The 20,738-nt window shown below is 38.5% G+C and overlaps 1 protein-coding gene across 2 annotated transcripts in view; it reads right to left on the bottom strand.

Annotated features, from left to right (window-relative positions):
- The window catches only part of ADGRB3 (adhesion G protein-coupled receptor B3), an 850,102-nt gene that overhangs the window by 12,054 nt on the left and 817,310 nt on the right, over positions 1-20,738 (bottom strand). For both annotated transcript variants that reach the window (XM_043890330.1, XM_043890329.1), the window contains 2 exons: positions 16,072-16,715; positions 5,679-5,714 (listed from right to left, as the gene is read on the bottom strand). In XM_043890330.1, coding sequence (XP_043746265.1) covers positions 5,679-5,714; positions 16,072-16,715 — 680 coding nt within the window. The remainder of the gene's footprint in view (positions 1-5,678; positions 5,715-16,071; positions 16,716-20,738) is intronic.

Below are 20,738 nucleotides of genomic sequence, written 5' to 3'. Positions count from 1 at the left end.
CTTGCGGTCCTACTATATTCCAGACAATCTCCTTGATTAAATACTTGTCAAATCTAGTAGTTTCAGATCTGGACAAGCTTGGATTTGGATCTTAGTTCCATGACTTTCCAGTTGTATAGTAAGAGACAAAAAACTCAATCTCCTTTAGCCAGAATTTCAGTTGTCAGAATAACCTTGTAAGATTGAAGATTTAAAAAGGGTTCTAAATCACTTATCACTGGAGTACACAGATAAGAGCCACTTATGAAAAGGTAGCTGTTATTATCTTTCCTAATCCTCAGAATAACCCTGGGAGGTGGTGGTCATTATCTCACTTGACTGATTAGGAGATTTAACTTGAGAGGTCAGTAAAGCTTGCAGCTCACACAGGTGGTGGGAAGCTGAATCCATTCTGAATCCAAGTGAATTCTCTCTGCATGCTGCTGTCTTAGGTGGACCCCATGGACTCAGGAAGCATCCTTTATCAGACTATCCAAGTTTGTGATGATGCCATCTCATTTTTCAGATGAAAAGGAGATTAAAAAATTGAGGGTGGATGAGAGGGCTTCTGTTGAGAGCTCATGAACTCTGTGGATATCAGTCACCCTGCAATGGTCTCATAGCAAGCACTGCAATTTTGGCTTGAAGGCTATTCTCCTCATCTTGTTCTCTGAACATCTTGGGGGCAGTGCCTTTGAATCCCTGACACACAGCACAGTGCTTGGCATTCAGCTAGTGCTCCACAGACACTCACAGAATAAATTAAATGAATGAGGTGTCACAGATACATAGGTACACAGACACAGAAGGCCATCACCAATCTTGCCTTCTCTCCTCCTATTTGAAGGTTTTCTCTTTCAAATTCAGAGCCTAGAATTATAGAGTTGCAATCTCTTTAAGTTTGAATTACAGATAAGATAGGTATTACCCTGCATATATTAACTTTTTAGAAATGGAAGGAGATGATTAGAAAAAGTTGGAGAATCTCCTGACTATAAACTTTAGACTATGGGGCTGGGAAATCGTGTGCTGTTAGGAATTAGACACCACTTGGCCTTATAGAGCTTACTGCCACTGTCCATATAACTAGTGTAAAACTAGGGTTATCTTTCTTCTTGCAGCTTTGCATGTGAGTCTTTAACTCAGCGTGAGCTGTTGAATGCTAGTCTGCAGTGATGTTAAAACTCATGTGAAGGAAACAAGACACACTACAGGAATTAAACTTGATTCTCAAAGTCATATTGTGGGAAGGGGATGATTTAGGTATCTTTCTTTGGTCAGAGTCCCAGTGTATCCATAAGACAGACTCTGTTGACCCTTGAAATGCTTGGCATTACCGTGTCAAATATGTTTCTATTTGAATAAATATGGGCTTAAAAGAAATCAGACAAAGGGTCTGAAAAAAATGAATGAGGTGTGTATATATATATATATACATGCATACATATATATATATATACACACACATACATACATATATATATGAGTGACAAGTGCTGTCACTCAGAGTATACTTGGCTACAGATAAATAATTTTGCAACAGTAGTTTAAATTTAGTAAGCTAGAAGAGAAGGATATAGCCAAGTTCTCAGTGCGCAAACTTTTCCTCCCAAAATATACTTGATTGCGTAACAGAAGGCACACACAGCTGGGGGTTGGGTCAAAGCACGAAGGGATCTTTTGAGAATAAGACATTTGTAAGAAATTGTATGCTTTCAATTTAGAAGTTAATATAAATATTTTCTTTTATATCACAGCTTAGCTGTGTTCATAAATGACATAAAATTAGTATAAAATAATATTTTACCTTACTTGACTATGTTCCCCCAAATCTTCCAATAACATCAAGTGCCCACAGAGACAGGTCACAATTACCCTGGGTCTGTGCTGTCCTGTGCCCTCTGCCAAGTGGGAGAAGCGTGTGGATTGACTGGGTGTGGGGGCTCACCAGGAACCTCAAAGGAACATTCCACGGTGTGTTTAAGAGGCTGCATGGTTCCCATGGAAGAATGTGACAAGGTTTATCCCCACAGTTTTGCAAGAGAAGATGCAAAAAAGACACCTCTCTCTATATATATTTTTAACATGGAAATGATAAAAATATACATTATGGTTTCAGGAAGGAAGTTTGTAATTGTATTCCTAAGAATTCTTTGAGCTTTGTCCTCAATCCAAGACAGACAGTTTAAATCACCTGCCAAATATTTTTAATTTCACATCATATGAGGCACCTTAATCCCCTAAGTATTAAAATGCAACTCATCCTAGCTAAATGTCTCCTTGGCTTCCCTGGATCTGTTTGTGGTACTAGCAGAAGCTCAGGCTCAGACCTGCAGAGCTGTCTTGCTCTGGCTTCCCTGCCCTGTGACCTTGACTCTTCAGTGTCCTTTTTTTTTTTTTTTTTTTAATGTTTTTTCTTACTATTTATTTATTTTAAATGAATGAACAATATCCTACCACCTCTGCTCTCCTGGGCTTCCCTGGTGGCTCAGAGGGTAAAGCGTCTGCCTACAATGTGGGAGACCCGAGTTCGATCCCCGGGTCGGGAAGATCCCCTGGAGAAGGATATGGCAACCCACTCCACTATTCTTGCCTGGAAAATCCCGTGGATGGAGGAACCTGGTGGGTCCATGGAATCACAAAGGGTCGCACACAACCAAGCAGCTTCACTTCTGCTTTCCTACCACCTCTAGGAAGTGGGTGCTCATCTCTTCTTTCGTAGACTAGTCACTCCCTAGTTTATATTTCAACTTCCTTCCTCACCACACTACCGTCTCTCCTTACTATTACTGCCATATTCATCTTTCCATAGCCCAGATCAGAGCTGAAAATTTCCTCAGTAAAAGTAAACAAAACAAAATACAACAGAAAAGACTTAGCGGCTTTTAGTAACAAATTAGGTAAGGTAGCCCTTCACTAGATGGTTTATAAATTGCCTCCTCTGTCCTTGTCTTCCATTTGCTCCAGGTTACAGTGAATTTTGACTTGCTTCTTGCTCACTAAACATGCAAAGGCAACCTCCATGCCTTTTCCCCCTCTGGGGATTTCTATCTGACATTACTAGCTCCTTGAATTATATATGATGTAGACATCTTTGAGGTGTTGCCTCCATTGTGGTCCATTTTCTATACTGCTCCAACTCAGATATAGTGTTTGACTATGTTTTATTAGAGTGGATCAGATTAAAAATTCAAATTTTCATCACTCACTCAACAAACACTTACCGAAGGGTTATGTATTGTACCACCTCTCTGCTTAGAGTTGGGAATACAAATTCAATAGACAGTTTGGTCACAAAACATAGGGTCAGCACTACAGTAATTTCTGTATACTTTCAAGAAAGTAAGAATCTATATTCCACAATTTTATGACCAGTTGACTTGCCGTGTTCTTTGCTCAATGCAGTCTTGGAGATCGGTGCTATGAAACGGCTCTTCCCATGTATGACTTACCCACAGGGTTTTTTGGGTATGTGAGTTAAGAGAATGTTGTTATCATGTGTGGATTCTGGGAGTGAGTGAGGCCTTCACCTGAAGGGAAGATGCTTTTAGGCAACCAGGAGGCAAAGTTTGTCTAGCAGTGGTTTAAATGTCTGAGTTGGTGATTGTGTGGTAAAACTAGCAGGCTCAGGTGGGCGTTATCAGAAAGTTTGACATCAACATGTTTAATTTATCCAGCCTGAATTAAAACAGGGAGGAGACAACTTGGACTCATCCTTAAGGACTATCCATAGAGAACAGATAGATTTTAAAAAATTCATCAGCATTTAAATGCAGCAATAATTTCTCTGAACACAGTCCACGAAACATCTGTTATATAATTGTAGTTGCACATATATTAAGGGGAGTAGTATTAAACCATTCAAATCATACATCAAAGACATTTTCTGGCAAAACTTGACACCAATAGAAGTCACGCAAGAACCAAAGTAATGAAAAGGCACAAGAAAACATTTACAGTTGCAGTGCTGCAACTTTTTGCTGTCTCTTTGTTATCAGCAGGTGTCTTGATAATACCCTGGTTATATGTTGGAATCCAAAGCACAGGAAGAAAGATCAGCTTAAGGAGTCTGTTACCAGTTGCCACAGACAAAATTTTAAAAAAAGAACAGTTTTTCTAATTTTTCAAAGGACGCAGATTTCTTTTCAGTGCTGACAATTACATAACTTTAGTTGGTTGCACTGAGGCTTAATTTTAGATCTAGATTTTTACTATATTTTATCAGTGATGCCTAGTGGGTTAATCTCACTTCTTCCCTTCCCTACTAACACAACAACTAACTGCTTTCAGGAATATGTATATACATATACATATGTGTGTATAAATATATACACACACATACATATATCAGGAACATACACATATACAGGATGATCCTCTCTTTTAGCTACCTGAAGAATTAATAGGAAAAAACCCTAAAATATCTGTTCCTTAAAAGGTACTAAAGAATCTAAAAGTGAAGAGTTTTGCTTATTTTCTCTTTGAATTTATAGTCTTGATACTTTTATCTTAAAAATTTAGGCTCTAATGAAATATCTGTTCTGTGCCAGGTTAATATTGATGCAATTGAGCCACATCAATACTAAGATTTGCCATATCATCATTGAGGTCAGATTCCTCATCACTATTTTGTATCCTGTACAAATTCTACTAAAATATGTCTTAAAAAAAAATCCAATTCTCCTTAGACTCTATTCAAGGTAAACTCTGGGCTTGCTCACCATCATAGTAAACAGAAACTACTGTCTCCCTTTTGATATTTGATATGCATTGCTGAGTTACAATATTCATCTACACTAATGAAATGATGGAATTATGAATTTCCACATTCTGGGAGGCTTCTAAAATTTTAAGATATCAGCTAAGAGTATTAAGTTCTATGTAGGCATCACAACAGTACAAATATGCTGGAAAAATTGATAATGCTTTATATCCAATTATGTCAGCAGGCTATGAATCATATCCAATTATCAAGATGCATAAGTGCATTTTATGTGATGCTCAAACATCATTAATTTTGTGCTTAGCATAAGCTGCTCAAATGGTATGATTTCAGTAATTTCTAGCATCACTATTACAGCATCAATATAAATTCAATGCAAATTGGAGAATGAACATCTTCATCTTGTTTATATCTGTGAAAAAGCATTTACCAAACAGAGGAGCACGTTGAAACAATACTTGCTATTGGAAAAACAAGTCTGTAATGTACCACAGGGAGCCTGAATCTGGCAAGTCAGTCCCAAGGAAACCTAGCTACCCAGCCAAACACCCCTCACAGGCGCTCTTCACATCATCACTGAAGTAGAACAAACACGACCATTTTAAATATGAAAAATAGTTATAATATCAAGAAACCAAAATTCCTACTTCCCAACAAACTGAAGGATTTACACTAATTGACCAGATTCAACTCTCACCATAAATAGCCCACATGTCTTAGCACTATGAAGTGGAATCTTTAATTCTATGTAATATCTCAGTCTCAGCACACATTTAAAGCAATCAGAACTTACATTTTTTTCTCTAAAACTAGTCATACATTATGGATTTTAATGAAAAACATTTGACTTCTCATTTTAATTAAAAAATGTAGAACTCTTACATAGCTGCACAGAGTAATATGTGTAAGTAATTATATACCAATTTCAAATTCAAGTAATTAAAATTAAAACAAAAATAATTCTTAAGACACTTACCTCAAAGTCAAGGTCTGAATATCGTGATTTTCTTCTCTGTTAGATATTTTTTAAAAAGAAGAAAAACCAAAAAAGTTATATTTAGTATTAAAATTAAAATGATTATTTTCAATAAGATAGTCCTGCTTCTTTGTGATATAAATATTTCCTTCACAAAAGAATCTCAACATTTTTATGATCTCAAACTATGCCACCCACATTATTCCATTTTCACTTTGGATTTCCTTTAAAATTGAAGAATATAAATTTATAATATATTTCTTATCTTGGCCTGAAGTCTAATTTTTTTCAATACAGAATTTTTTAAGGGAAAATTCACTTAAAAAGTTCAATCATGAAGTAGACTTTAGGCCTACTACAGCAAAACTACAGACACAACGGATTCAAGGCTATGGAGGAAAAGCATCCAGTCATCTCAACACTTTCCAGCCATCACCCCCAACCTTCATTTCTACCAAATGCTACCTAACCTTCTGTTTACATGCCAAAATTCTCTATAGGACTCATCCACACATTTCTCCATATTTGGTACTCTTCCTTGAGAGCACAATATTTCTCAGGGCTAGGCATGAAAGTATTTGCTCTTATTTTTCTGGCCTGCAGAATCCTGACAGACAGAGGGGCCTGGCAGGATGCAGTCCATGGGGTTGCAAAGAGTTGCACACGACTGAGCAACTGAGTGCAGCACAATGAAATGAGAAACAATCGGCCTACAGCCCGCAGAACACGGACGCAGATGTGAATGCCTCACTACCCTACACGTCCCGGGTCTAGTTACAGAGAGATACGTCTTGATAAAATCAGGAAACATGGTTAAAATGAAATTAATGTGATTATTTAATATTAGTATAGGGCAGGAATTCTTAACATTTTCTCTAAAGCATTCACTCAATTCTTAGAATTATAGCTATAGAAGGAGCTATCTGATAAATATAGAAAGTGTCCACCAAATTACTGGAGCTCAAAAGTTTCTAATACAGGCTTTTTGTTTTTTTGCTTGAGAAAGTAGGAATAAAAAACAGAGGAAATTAATAAATATTAAAAAGATGAACTATTCAGGCAGTAGGGAAGATATATAAAACTTTGGACAAATTTCTTCTGTTTTTTTTTTTTTCTCTTTCCTCTTCTCCTATCCTAATAGCTATAGTGTGAAGTTCAATAACCCGAGGGAGTCATGTCCAAGATAACAAAGAGATTCTTGTAATTGTTGAATATTTGGAGAGTAAGAAAGGAACTAATGCAGTTCATTGGAAAATATGACTAAATTTCTGCAGCCATAGTTAAAATTGTCCCTATAGACCCTGAACCTTCCCTGATAACCAACTTTCCAAAGCAGGTTGCAGTAAATAGAAGGTCATATACCCAAAGAAAGATTATGCTTTAAAAAATAAAGTTTTAAAAGTTCTGAAATAATTTGGTTTTGGTGGAGCTGCTTAAGACTGAGAATCAAATCCTTCAGAACGGTCAAAGAGAGGCAGAGAAGGACCTGCTTTATTCAAGGGAAAGTCACCCCCCTTTGCTCCGTGTCACCAGTTTTGGCGACATCCTGGGAGGAGAGGTGTGTGGGGGAAGCCGTTTACCCTAAGCTTCCGTGGCCACCTCCCCGCCGCTGTTATCAGCTGACCCTGATGTATGTGCCAGGGCTCAGCGCCCTGCATCCCGCTTTCCTGTGAGATGTTAGACCAAATGTCAGGGTATCCCTCCTGTTCTCGGGCGCTTTGCCTTCTCGGCACCGTGACTCCCCAAGACACTTTTGTAACTGTACATTAAGCAAATTTCTTTCCTAATACAGAAAAATTCAAGCATGGAAACACTTAGTGTTAAGCAATTACTACAGAACATTAGTCACGCGCTTTGGGTTCCATTTGAAAATTAAATAGTGAGACCCGATGGAAAAGGTTCCATTATCCAGCAAAGAAGCCCGTCCACTGCAAGGGCTGAAGGCTTCTCTGTTGCAAAGATGCTAACAACCATATGCTGCCCTCTTGTTTCTGAATGCAAAGCTGTGTTGCCTAAAACCGGAAATGCGGAGGGATAGATATTGCTGTAAGCCTCGGGTTTCAGGCCCAAGAGCAAAAGATGGGAACCCAGAGGAGCAGCAGAGAGTGGTTCTCCTTGCGAGAGCAGGTGCAGGTTATGTGGCTGTGAAAGATGGAAAAGAAAGTAGATGTACGCCATAAATAAGTTTCTGTTTCATTTCATCAAAATCACATTATAATGTAAAGGTATAACAGAACTATCAACTTTGAGGGATTAGACTAAGAAAAGAGCATGTGAAGCAGATTTCAATTAAATAAGTCCAAAAGATAGTTGGGGGGAGGGGGGAGGTAGGCTGGAAAATTCGGCAGTTAAGACTTGAAATTAAACAGTTAAAAAAAAGTGGCAGATTTTTAGAGTCCAAGGGTAATAAAATGTGTGTAATATTGACCAACTGTTTCAACCTTTTATAAAGTGCTTTCACATTTGAACATGCTAGCTGACCTGTGGGTTGGTTGGGAAAGAATTATGCATTTTCCCTGTTTATGAATGAAGAAAACTGAGGACCAGAGGAGTTCAAATAAGTCGCCTGCTTCACCAGGGTAGTAATCGCATGAGCTAGGATTCCCACTCAGGTCTCTGACCGCAAAACTCTGTGTTTTTTCTCCACTGTTGCCCAGTGACTACCCCTTGGTACAAGGTTTATAGCCAAGATTCATGTGATAGTTTGCTGACTGTACCTGGAACTCAGCAAGAATAACATTATAGGATGCAGTCAATCCCAGGATGACAGCAGGAGAGCTGAGATGCTTTGCAAGCATGAAGCAGAATCAAGCATATGAACTCTTACATGCCAATTATATTTTAAAAAAGAAAAAAGTCTGATAATTTAAAATGATTCTAGCATGTGATAGTTTATGAGTCAAGATGCAACAACACAGTGGCAGACTTCACTCCACGATGGGTCTCCCATTTCAAAATCAATTTTATCCTAAGGAAGTATTTGCATTGGAAAATCTGTGATGGAATGGAAGGACCAGAATGTTAACTTCAGTTCTTCACTTCCTCATGATAACACTCACCATCTCTCAGTCTGTTTTGCAGTGTGTGGAAGAGTCTTTCAAAGCACTGAAGTCTGTGGAAACTGTGACTGCCTTACATGCTTATTCAAATATACCTCTGAGCTTTCTGAATGTTATTATAAGGTAGGAAAGTGGTTAGAAACAACTGTTACATGTTTAAAAGATGAGAATCAATGAAGAAAAGTGATCAAGTCAAAACAACTTTTCTGATAAGTTGATAATTGAAGAAATGCTACATATAAATTTAAAATAAGTCAGGATGTGGCTGCATGCATACTCAGTCATGTCTGATTCTTTGCAACCCCATGGACTGTAGTCTGCCAAATTCCTCTGTCCATGGGATTTTCCAGGCAAGAATACTGGAGTGGGTTCCTATTTCTTACTCCAGGGAATCTTCCTGACCCAGAGCTTGAAAAGTCAGGATAGTGCCAACATATTTTATGAAGTTAAAAACCCCCCTCTCTCTATAGCCCCAAGTTCCCAAATAACTTGATACAAATTATCCTTTTTGCCATAGTAGATGATGTTTCTTCTATGCTGTTTCCTTAATTTCCCACTTAGAACTCATCCCAACTTGTATTCTGTCCTCAATATTCCATTAAAATTCTTCTTATTGAGGTCTCAGAAGAGATCCATCTGGTCGATTTCCAAGGTTATTTTTCTGTCCTCATCTTACTGGACTCTCAGAAGCTTTTGAGAGTTAATCACTTCCTCATTAAAGCACTCATCTGTCTCAGCTTTTCCATTTATTTTCTTTTCCTCCCTCTTATGTGCTGCAGCTCAGCCAAGTCTCCATTGCTGGCTCTTTCTCATTACCCTGCCTTCTAAATGTTGAGTTACATAGTTGTCTTTTTTCTCATATTCTCTTTTGGATGGACTCATCCATTCCCATGGTTTTAAATACCATCTCTTAAGTTGCAAACACCTTTTATTCCCATGTCTTCCCATCACAGGAAACATTGCATATCTATTTTGTTGAGTGAGACTCTTTGGCATCACTCTTCAGCCCTTCTTACTTCTCATCCTGCACATCAAATCCACCAGCAGTGCCATCTGTTCTGTGTTCAAAACACATCTCGATCTGCCCAATCTTCTCCAGCTCTGCTTCTCCTCCTTAGTTAAAGACATCCTTATCTCTCATCTGGATGGTCTTGGTGGTCTCCTAACTGTCCTCCAGTTTTCTGTTCTACACCTTCTCCCAGTACCACTGGATCCTAATCCTCTCTCTTCCACACTATCAAAGTGATGGATGAATGGATGGAGAAATGACCGTGACAAATGCTTATCTGTCTCATTTGCTTCTCTTCTTTTACAAGGCTCTAAAAAGTCTGGTCTCTTCTTCCTACTCCAACTCCATAAGAAGCTTGCCCCTCACTTCACAAGTCTTCTAACCCTATGAGAACATTCCAAGCTCTTTCCTACCTCAGGGCCTCTTCACTTGCAGTTTCTTTTTCTTGGAACATCACCTGATCCCTTAGCACCTCACAAACCATGTTCCTTCTTAACTTCACTTTTCATTCTATGGAGGTTTGGAAGTCTTCTCAGGTCTCCTCATCTAAAGAAGCCTCTCTCTCTCACATTCCACGGTTATTCCCTAGCACAGCACATTTTCAGATTATTCATTTGTTAACAGTTCACCTTCTATCGCTTCCATGGGGATTATTCACCAAAGGGGCATGATCCACATCTGTTTTGACCACTCTTATATCCCAAGCACCTTAGCCTAGAGCCTGGCACAGTAGTAGACATTCACAAAGTTATTGATGAAAGACTGAAGGAGCTACACTATGGAAGCCAAACAAATTCAAAAGAATGTGACTTGTTTTTTCGGTTTTATCTTTCTCAGGAAGACTCCAGGAGAATTTGTATAAACAGGTGGACTATATACACAAAGAAAACCATTTTGAATAGGTCAACTGGCAGCAAAGTGGATGAAGACCATTAAGAGGAATGCGGGCCTATAACTAACAGAAGGAGGCCTTCTCTAGGATGAATTCTGAGTAAGGAAATGCCCACCAGGATGGGGCTACTCAGGGGAATAGGATGTGCACAGAGATGTCTCTGCATAGCGAAGTCTTGTAGAATGATAAATACTTTCTCAAAGGGAATACTTCATTGTCTGTGTCTTTGCAGATTAAGCTGGACAAGATACTAGAAGATTCACAGTGAGGAATAAATTCCATGGACTAATAAATGCCATTGTGACTGCCATTAAAAGTTTCCATTACGGACTGAGCAATGAATTCACTGAAGTGAGAAAGCTTTGATGGCATATCCATTCAAAATATCTGTGTAAATGAAACTTGAGAATCATTCATTTTGAAAAATGACTTATTAGAGCTAATTTTGCTTGCCTGCATAAAAGACAAAATCCCCTAACCCAGCAGCAAAAACAAAATACTGAAGAAGGAAAAGGCTTTCTTTTACCACAGCTACATGAGGGAAAAAAATTTAAATAAGAAAAAGATGCTTCTGCCCAATGATCAGTTCTATAATTGTTTCTATTAGTGATGGAGTCTCTAGTTCCCAAGCATGGCCATAATATTTTGTCTAATATCCTGAATATTGACTTAATTACAGCAATCAAGTTTCTGCAGCAATATTCAAGGTATAATGGTAATCAAATAATAATCACACAACCTTACATCTGAAGTGCTCCTTACAATTTTCAAAGGATTTTTCACATACATTATCCAATTTGATGTTCACCGCAGTCGTAAGGGAGGCACCTGTGATGTGCCATTTTAGCTAAAATGTTTTACCTTTCAAAACCATTACATTGAGATGTCCAGAAATCATGTCCAGAGGAAAATTGGCATATAAAAAGTTAGCAAAGAATGCTGTCCCTTTTTATGCACTTATAAACTGAGAGAGATTTGGCTGAGAATGTTTTGAGATACATCGTTAAATTTATACCTGAATACTCAGAAAACCTAGAGCAGCTAAACTTTGTTTAAAACAGCAATTGTGCGATTGACTATCTAATTCTGTTTGGTTACGAGAAAAGCTAAGGCCAGATATGTCAGGAGAATAAGAGAAACCACTTGATGTGCTTACACTGGAGCAAAGTGTTTCACAGGAATTCAAGTGATGGAGGAGCCACAGGGGAACCTAGGGATTCACAGAAGCAGCTAGTGCACCCCTCCCACAGGGTCGGACAAGGGAGATGGCCCAGCGACCTGAGCCCGGGGGCTGAGGCATCCAGCCAAGGCTGGAGGCACCACGGACCTGCAGAAAGACACAAGGTGCTGCCCAAAGCAGAGCGAGGAGGAGAAACCCCTTGGCTTCCCTCTTCTAACCAGCCTCCGGTCTCACAGTGTTTCCTCCCGGCCAGTCCTCTCACCTAGCCAGAGCTTGCATCAACCCCCAAGAGACCCAGGGGGACAGGGAAAAGATGGACTCTGGAGCCACACCCAAGTTGAGAAGACTTTTGAGTGAGGAAATGTGTCCTATTTAGATATACCAGCTACCAGCCACAGAGTAAAGACCAGTGTGGCCATGAGTCCAAACAAATACTGACCTATCTTCTTACACTGATATAGCTATAATTCATTAAAAAAATAAATGGAAAGCCAAGGTTTAAACGATATCTCACAGTCCTCAGTGGCTTGAGAATACAGATGCCTACTTTTCCCTCGTTTGCTTCACAGCGCCCTGCAGTTGTCTATATACACGCCATGCACTCCACACATTTTGTTCCTTAACTGAAAGGGAAGGACTTAAATCCTAATGACAACGTCATCGTTCTTAGCTTTAAGGAAAACAACTAGATGATATCCAGGGCTGAAGGCATCACGAGAAATTCTACCATGGGCATATTGCAATGAATCCGTAATTGTGGAAATCTAAACCTTTTCAGAATTGCTTAACAAGTCCGTTCTGGGAATGGATACAGTTTGCAAAATGGCAGCTAACATATTTCGTGAAAGAAAGAAACCGGAGAGTTATTAAGAGGGGAGAGAAATTGGGTATGCTTTTATGCCAAAAAACACAACTTGATGCATTTATGAAACTTTCTACACGGAATAATTGGGGGTTAGCGGCACAGGCTCCCTGGACGTCGGAGCCTGTTCTGCGGGCACTGCCTCGGGGTCGGGGAGCCGCCCTCTCGCTTTGCTGCCTCCTGCTTACTTGAATAAACACTTCCACCCACTCTTTGGCTTTGTTTTCTCTCGTTTCTTGCTGTTCCTCGCCTCCACTTTTCCTCAGCAACACTGTATTCTGTGCAGCAGGGGCAGCTTTCACCCTCTTCTCTTTCTTCCCCCTACCACTTCCCACCTCGGCGAATTGCGAACACCCACTCCTCTGGAGGCGACTTTCTGAATCGCTGCGAGCCTCTTTTCCTGACACCCTTGCGAAGCTCGGGCGGCATCTGGCTGTCCTCCGCTGCCCCGGCTTCCCAGGCCAGAGGCGCCTGCGCTGGGCCCGCCCTTCTCACTCCGGGAGGCCTCAGCCTGCGCCGTGGAGGCCTCAGCCTGCGCCGTGGCCTCACGTCAGCGGGCGGCCGCTCGCGTCCTTCTTCACGCGCCCTTCCGAGTCTCAGGACGCCGCCTGGCTCCCTGCTGATGCTCTAGGCAGCCTTCTGCTTCTCCTCCAGCGTCGGAGTATCATCTTCCCTGCCGGCTGGCCACAGACAGTGTGGCAGTTAGCCACTCACTCTGCCCACACAAGACGTCACACCGGCTGGACCTTCATGGCCGCAGTCCTGTTCCCAAGCGTACACATCTACGCTTCATCCATTCCGTGTCATTATTCCATAAGACCAAGGGTCTGACCAGGGTTATGTGCACTTTATGAAGTGACTCATGCTATCATTCAGGCACACGACTGTCTCTTTGAGTCTGTAAAACTGGTCAGGACAGAAAGATTCAGGTCCTAGATTCTCTCTGCACTTGCAAGGTAACCTTGAACGAATGACTTTACTTCAAGGATTAGAACAACTTATCCATTGTACAGAGCTGTTGTGAAGATTAATTAATTCATATTTTAAGGTGATTTGATGATCAGCTAATGAAAGGTGCTATATAAATGCTAATTTTATTATTCATTCCCACATCTATATATTCAGCTGCCTCCTAAAATGGTCACCCTAAGCAATTACTGACTATTAAACTCTTTGAAAGAATGAAAATGAAAAACTGAATTTTCATTCTGAATCCTGAATTTTCTTCCTTTTCAAGATGTGAGCCTTGTGATTCCTAAGTTATTTAAATGCAGATCTTTTGGCTGAATCATGCTTATATATGATGCTTATATTTAATACAGAGATTTGGAAAAATTACCATGGAACAAAGCAGCACTTGGAAATCCAGTCTATTGTTCAAGCACACACAATCTGTACAATATCAAACCCAGAGAGGTGTTTAGGCTTTTAGACTAAAACATTTTTAGAACAAGCAAAATATTATAATGTTTCCATTCTAACCCCTCTAGCACATTTTAGAGAGTCATTCTATATAGAAAAACCTCATATGGTCATTATGATTATTTATGGTGTTATGCTGTTATATTCATAATCACTGAAATTCTTTTAGAAACTTTTGTGACTTTCAATAAATGTTATGTACTTTGTGTTTACGTGGTCAATATTGTAATAGACCTGCTACTGTCACATATGTGCAAGTTAGACACAGTAGCTATTCTGCTAATTCAGAATGATGGAATGTTTTTGTCTTGAGGGAGCTCTAGCCACTCAGGACTGAACTTGGACTCACTGCCCCTATGCCTTTGGTTCCAAGGAATGATTTTCCTCAGAAACTGTATTTTGTTTAACACTGATTTAGAATTCAGGGATTTATCCTAGATCTCTTCTGCATGCCTATTTTGGTCTTAGAATTTCCTCAACCCAGTTGGGAAGAACCTCAAAATTATACCACACAGCAAGTTATATAAACTTTCAGGATCTCTCTTCATCTTGACATAGTACAAGGCACAGCTTTGTGGGGAGAAGGGAGGGGTAATTTGCTTTGGGCACTTTTGAACACTAGAACCTAAGATTATCAGCAAACATCTGATAGAAAGAGCAGGCAACCAATTATAGTGTATTGTGAAATAATATGTTATGTTAAGACAATTAGAAATGCATATAAAATAATGCATGTATTGCACTGGATACTGAACATATGCAATATATCAGTAGTGTTGCTGTTGTTGTTTAGTTATTAAGTCATAACCAACTCTATTGTGACACTGTGGACTACAGCCCGCTAGGCTCCTCTGTTCGTGGTATTTCCCAGGCAAGAATACTGGAGTGGGTTGCCATTTCCTTCTCCCGGGGATCTTCCTGACCCAGGGATTGAACTCGTGTCTCCTGCATTGCAGGTGTATTCTTTACCACTGAGCCACCAGGGAAGCCCATATCAATAGTGGGTTTATAGAAAAATTTCAAGGTAAAGAATATAAAAGTTACATACAAAACAGTAACAGGGTGTCTATCAAAGACTATTATACATGACTTGTCTTATTTGACTTAGATTTTACTTGATTAATTGTTATAAAATATGAGTGATATTGATACCTGTTGACTACTCTTTGCATCACTTTGTGGCTAAGAAAGAAGCTAAGGGGAGCTTACTTTATTGCAAAAGTCATGTGTTTGGACCTCAGAGTCCTGACTCTTGGCCTGCTCAATTTATATGCCTCCCAAGAGTTCACAATTTAAGACCAAAACATTTAGTGGTCATAATTCTGCAAGAGCTAAAAGCAAAATACTTATTCTGAAAGATATCAATCAATGGTAATCATACGTTTATAATCAGTGTAATGGTAGACCTCATTGAGACATTCCAATTTTGTTATTTCAAGAGCTGCCCTCACACAAAAAGTCCAGACCTTGGCTAAAGTCTGTAAGGTCATCCAGAAACTACTTCAACCATCAAAAACCTCTGGTACCCAAGAAATGTCAGGAGGATCTTCTGTTTGTTCAGGAAAGCTCTTATTGGCTCCCATTATGACAAAATTATTACATATAAGTATCTTTTTAAAATAAAGAAGGTTTCTTTAAAAAAAAATGTAGTCTTGAGAAAGGGGATTCTGATGCTCTACTGGAAGAAAACAGAATTTTAATCCCAACATACCAACAAAAAAGCGCAAAAGCTAAAGCTAAGGGCACTGCACTTCTCCCCAATGCAGTGCCCCATGAATCAGTTTATCTATCTATATCTATCTATCTATCACCTATCAATCAGTCTATCTACCAGTCTCTCCATTGATCTATCAATCTATTTATTGACCTGTCTACTTATTTATCAGTCTAGGAATCTATATATCAGTCAGACTGTCTATCAGTCTATCTGTCTTTCAAATATTAAGGGAAGACTTGGTCCATTGCTTACTTCTAAAGAACTCATCGATATCGTTGATCCAGTTTCACTTCTTGATAATCCTGCATTTTCGTCCAACTCAGAGGCCATGAAGTTCTTCACAGCTGTGCGAGGCTCAAAGGGCAAATTCTGCATATGTTCCTGGGGTGCGAGATGTTGCTCTAAGTTCATATTGAACTGGTCCATGACAGGAGGATTCATGTTGAATTCAGGATTCACTTTGTAGTGCAGTAGCCTTTCGTGGGGCAGGGTTTCCATGCCGATATTCATTTTGCTTTCTTCTTTCATTGATGGCTGGGTATTTACAGAACTTCTGGGCATCACAATATAGTCACTCTCCATCATTCTCTCTTGAGGATGGACTATGTCCATATCCGCCCCTCTCAAATTATCATCTGTACATAAGTACACAGTTCTCCGCAACTCACTGTTCTCTTTTTTTAAACATTGGTTGCCCAGCTCATTCATACCCATGGGCATGTGTAGACCTGTGGGCTGCTGAATAATGACTTTGGAAATGACGTTTCCAGGCAAGGTTGAATAGCTAAGCGCTTCAGTGTTTGTTCCTTTTTCTTCTTCATCATCATTCAGAGAAATCCTAGAGAGGGTGCCTGTTATCGTTGCTGCTCTGCAGGGACCAATATCCTTATGAAGAACTGTGAATCAGAACATAAAAGCAAAAAAAGAAAGTTAATGCATGCTTATCATTTATTATTATATTCTGTTGTTCCTCATTTTACTAAACATTTTCCTTAATAAAATAAAAATTATCAAAAATTACATTTCTATTTTTTGTACCCGGTCCAGATTACTGAATCTTTCTATATTGATTCTGATATGCTCTGATTCTGATATGATTGATATCAGGTGGCTAAAGCTATCTGAAAACTGGTAAACAGATTTTCAAAAATCTCAGTGCCCTACCTTAAGTAGCTCTGCCTTAATTTCACAGGAAAGGAAGGTTCCCTGAGAAATTTTCTCTGTCAGTGAACTGCAAAGGGCTTTATAAAATTATGGATATGTTCACAAGAGTTTGACTTTTTCTTAAAGGGTTCCCCTCTGAAGTATTCTACAAGTTCTACTCATTAAAATACTTCTTGAAAGAGGTAATCAATGAGAATTTCATCCCACTGTGTCAGAAATACCTTCAAACTTTATGCATGTTGAAAACTAAGGAGTATTTATCTATGAAGTTCATATAGTCAAGTAGATACAGGGTTCAAATGTATTTATCATTTTCAGTCCCATGTAGGAAAAGCAAGGCCTTTTCTTTTTACAAGATCAATCCATCCATATGCTCGAGTGCCCATGAGGGGGTATTAAAAGTGCCAACTGACTTTAAGCAGAAAAAACTGTATATGCCTCTAAAACTTCCATTTTAAGCCTGTGAAATAATGACTTAGAAAAGTTAAAAATGCATGATACCTTGTAGTAAGAAAGAGAACAAAATGAAAACATAAAACCACATCAAAGAAAAAACCATCACCAGAATAGTTCAGAATTATTTATTAAAATATATTTTAGTTGTTTCTCTTTTCTGCCTCTCTATAAAGAAGGAAGCCATATTTTATGTGTAATGGAGGCAGAATGACTTGACGTCTGCTTAGTTGTGAATAGCTGTCAGTTTCAAGGTCTAAGAGAATGAAATTCTGAAGAAATATTCTTGGTGATGGTCGTGTTGAAAACAGACAGACCAGCACTGCGTGCATACTGGTTCAACATGGGCTCCCAGTGCTGCCTTATCAATAGGCGGAGCCATTTTCACTGACTGTTTCATTAGGCATAGATAACTAAAGTATTTGGTTTATTATCTCCTCCTGAAAAGTCTCAGATATATTCAGGGTTACCCATCATTATCAAATTTTCAAATAGCATCCTAATTATTATGCATTAAAGCAAGGGTTGAAAATAGAAAATTCTGAATGTCTTTCCCTATTACAAAGAAGAGAAGCTTTCAAATTATTTCAAGACAGGTATCATTCATGTAATATCGCTTATCTTAGAGTTATTGTATTTAATTTTGCACTAGGTTTCTCTTTCTTTTTATATATTAAAGATGTTATTCAATTATAGTCCAATAAAAGTTTCTTTAAAAGAGCAGAAGAAAAGCAAAAAACAAAACAAACAAAGATGTTAAATCTACATCACATATTTTTATTAATCTACAATTTGGTGTGACTTTTTATATTTATCTATTCTATTTAAGAATTAGAATAATTCCATTTAAAAAATTATTTCCAAACGTCTTAATGTAATGTATAGGTCATGAATTGAGATTGTCAGGAGCAATTTACATAAAAATATTCAGAGATAAAGTATGCTAAATTAATGGATTTAGTAATATTCCAAAAAGAAGCCCTTAAAATAATTCCAAATTCTGGCAAGAATATTTTAAATTTTTAACTGCAATCAAATATTAATCCAAAATTTATAGCAATATAATTTAAAGGCTAGCTATGGGGACCTATTATATTTTATTAAGTACATATAGATAATTTTTTACTTTTGTGAGTACACCATAAACTACAAAGTAAATCTTGGTACTGAATATTGATTTCATAATCTGCATTTCCCTGGTAGTTCAGACAGTAAAGAATCTGCCTGCAGTCAAGGATACCCAGGTTCAATCCCTGGGTCGGGAAGCTCTCCTGGAAAAGGAAACGGCACTCCACTCCAGAAGTCTCACCTAGGAAATCCCAGGGACAGAGGAGCCAGGTGGGCTACACTCCATGGGGTCACAAAGAGTTGGACACAACCGAGCGACTAACACTTTCAATTTCAATCTGGATTTGTATAACATACATTTAGTTTGTATAAATATAGTATAATTTGTAGTTAGAGTAGCACATTTTTATCAGTGATACAACCATCTTTGCTAAAAATTTGTATATCAAATATTTGGGGAAATACAATTCTTCCTATGAAGTAGTGTTGACTCTATATGAGAAATGTAGCTATTTCTTTGACATGCTCAAAATGTAGATATCCAAATTTTGAATACACAACATAAACAAATTGACACCACCTACACATACAGACACGACGTTGAAGTGATGAGACTTTTGAGAGAAATAAATCAAGTATGAAAGGCAAAATGCAAACAAAACCAAAACACAGCAAAAAGCACTTGAATATTTTGCATAATCAGATATATGCACCACTCTTTGGGAAAGCAAATTTCAAAAAAACTTGGAGAACGATTACTCAGAGACCAGAAATTGAGGCTTTGACACTGAATATACAATGTGGAAGGAAATCTTCAGAAAAACACAAGAGAGAGTTCTTGATAAGCTTAGCTAAAAAAGGGCACAGACCGAAAGTGAAAACATGAAAAGATTTCTTTTTCTAATAAAATAATGGTACTGGCCTAATATTAAGAATACTAAATCTCTGGATGCAATGAATCTGGGGAAATGCATGTTTTAACAAAAGAGAACAACATGAGTATCATTCCTTTATTTGTAAAGTTTGGAAGAAGACTTATTTAGATGGCATTCTTATCAAAGTTTCAATGGCCAAACAATTTCAAATGGATAGAATGGTAACTTATAACTAGTAAGATAATAGCAAATAGAGATAAATGCAAAGGCTAGTTTTCCTTTAAGGGAAAAAGAAAAAAAGTAGAAGCCTTACATAATCATAGACTGGGAAGTCCCTGACAGCTACTACAAAAAGTCTTGGGGATTTTAAATGATAAGCAGTTGACATTAGTATTTTACCAGCTGCTATGAAAATCAGATGTGAATGTACACAACATTAATATAAGGAAAAGAGCTAACTGTAATAAATGCTGGCTAAAATGGGCACCATACTTAAAATTTGGGTACCATAGTTTTAAATGACTGACACCAGGGGGCACTATATCTGCCTGGGAGGATGCTGATAGCAAATATCTGGATAAAGGTTAGGTGGATATTCACTCTTTTTCTCAAAGGTGCCATTAGAACCAATGAATAAAAAATAAAAGAAAGTATATTTTTTCCCAGTATAAAGAAGCATTATTCATCTGCTTTTGGCTTTTGGTGGTGTCCACAGGCTGTATATTGTCACCCTGCTTATTTAACTTATATGCAGAGTATATCATGAGAAATGATGGGCTGGATGAAGCACAAGCTGGAATCAAGATTGCCGGGAAAAATATCAATAACCTCAGATATGCAGATGATGCCACCCTTATGGCAGAAAGTAAAGAAGAATTAAAGAGCCTCTTGCTGAAAGTAAAAGAGAAGAGTGAAAAAGTTGGCTTAAAGCTCAACATTCAGAAAACTAAGATCATGGCATCTGGTCCCATCACTTCATGGCAGATAGATGGGGAAACAGTGGAAACAGTGGCTGACTTTATTTACTTGGGCTCCAAAATCACTGCAGATGGTGACTGCAGCCATGAAATTAAAAGACACTTGTTCCTTGGAAGGAAAGTTATGACCAACCTAGACAACATGTTAAAAAGCAGAGACATTACTTTGCAAACAAAGGTCTGTCTAGTCAAAGCTACAGTTTTTCCAGTGGTCATGTATGGATGTGCGAGTTGGACTATAAAGAAAGCTGAGTGGCGAAGAATTGATGCTTTTGAACTGTGGTGTTGGAGAAGACTCTTGAGAGTCCCTTGGACAGCAAGGAGATCCAACCAGTCCATCCTAAAGGAAACCAGTCCTGAATGTTCATTGGAAGAACTGATG

Source organism: Cervus elaphus, chromosome 28 (genome assembly GCF_910594005.1).
Source record: "Cervus elaphus chromosome 28, mCerEla1.1, whole genome shotgun sequence".
Classification (NCBI taxonomy): domain Eukaryota; kingdom Metazoa; phylum Chordata; class Mammalia; order Artiodactyla; family Cervidae; genus Cervus; species Cervus elaphus.
The sequence above is the reverse complement of the archived record's forward strand: the minus strand, read 5'-3'. Positions and strand labels throughout refer to the sequence as shown.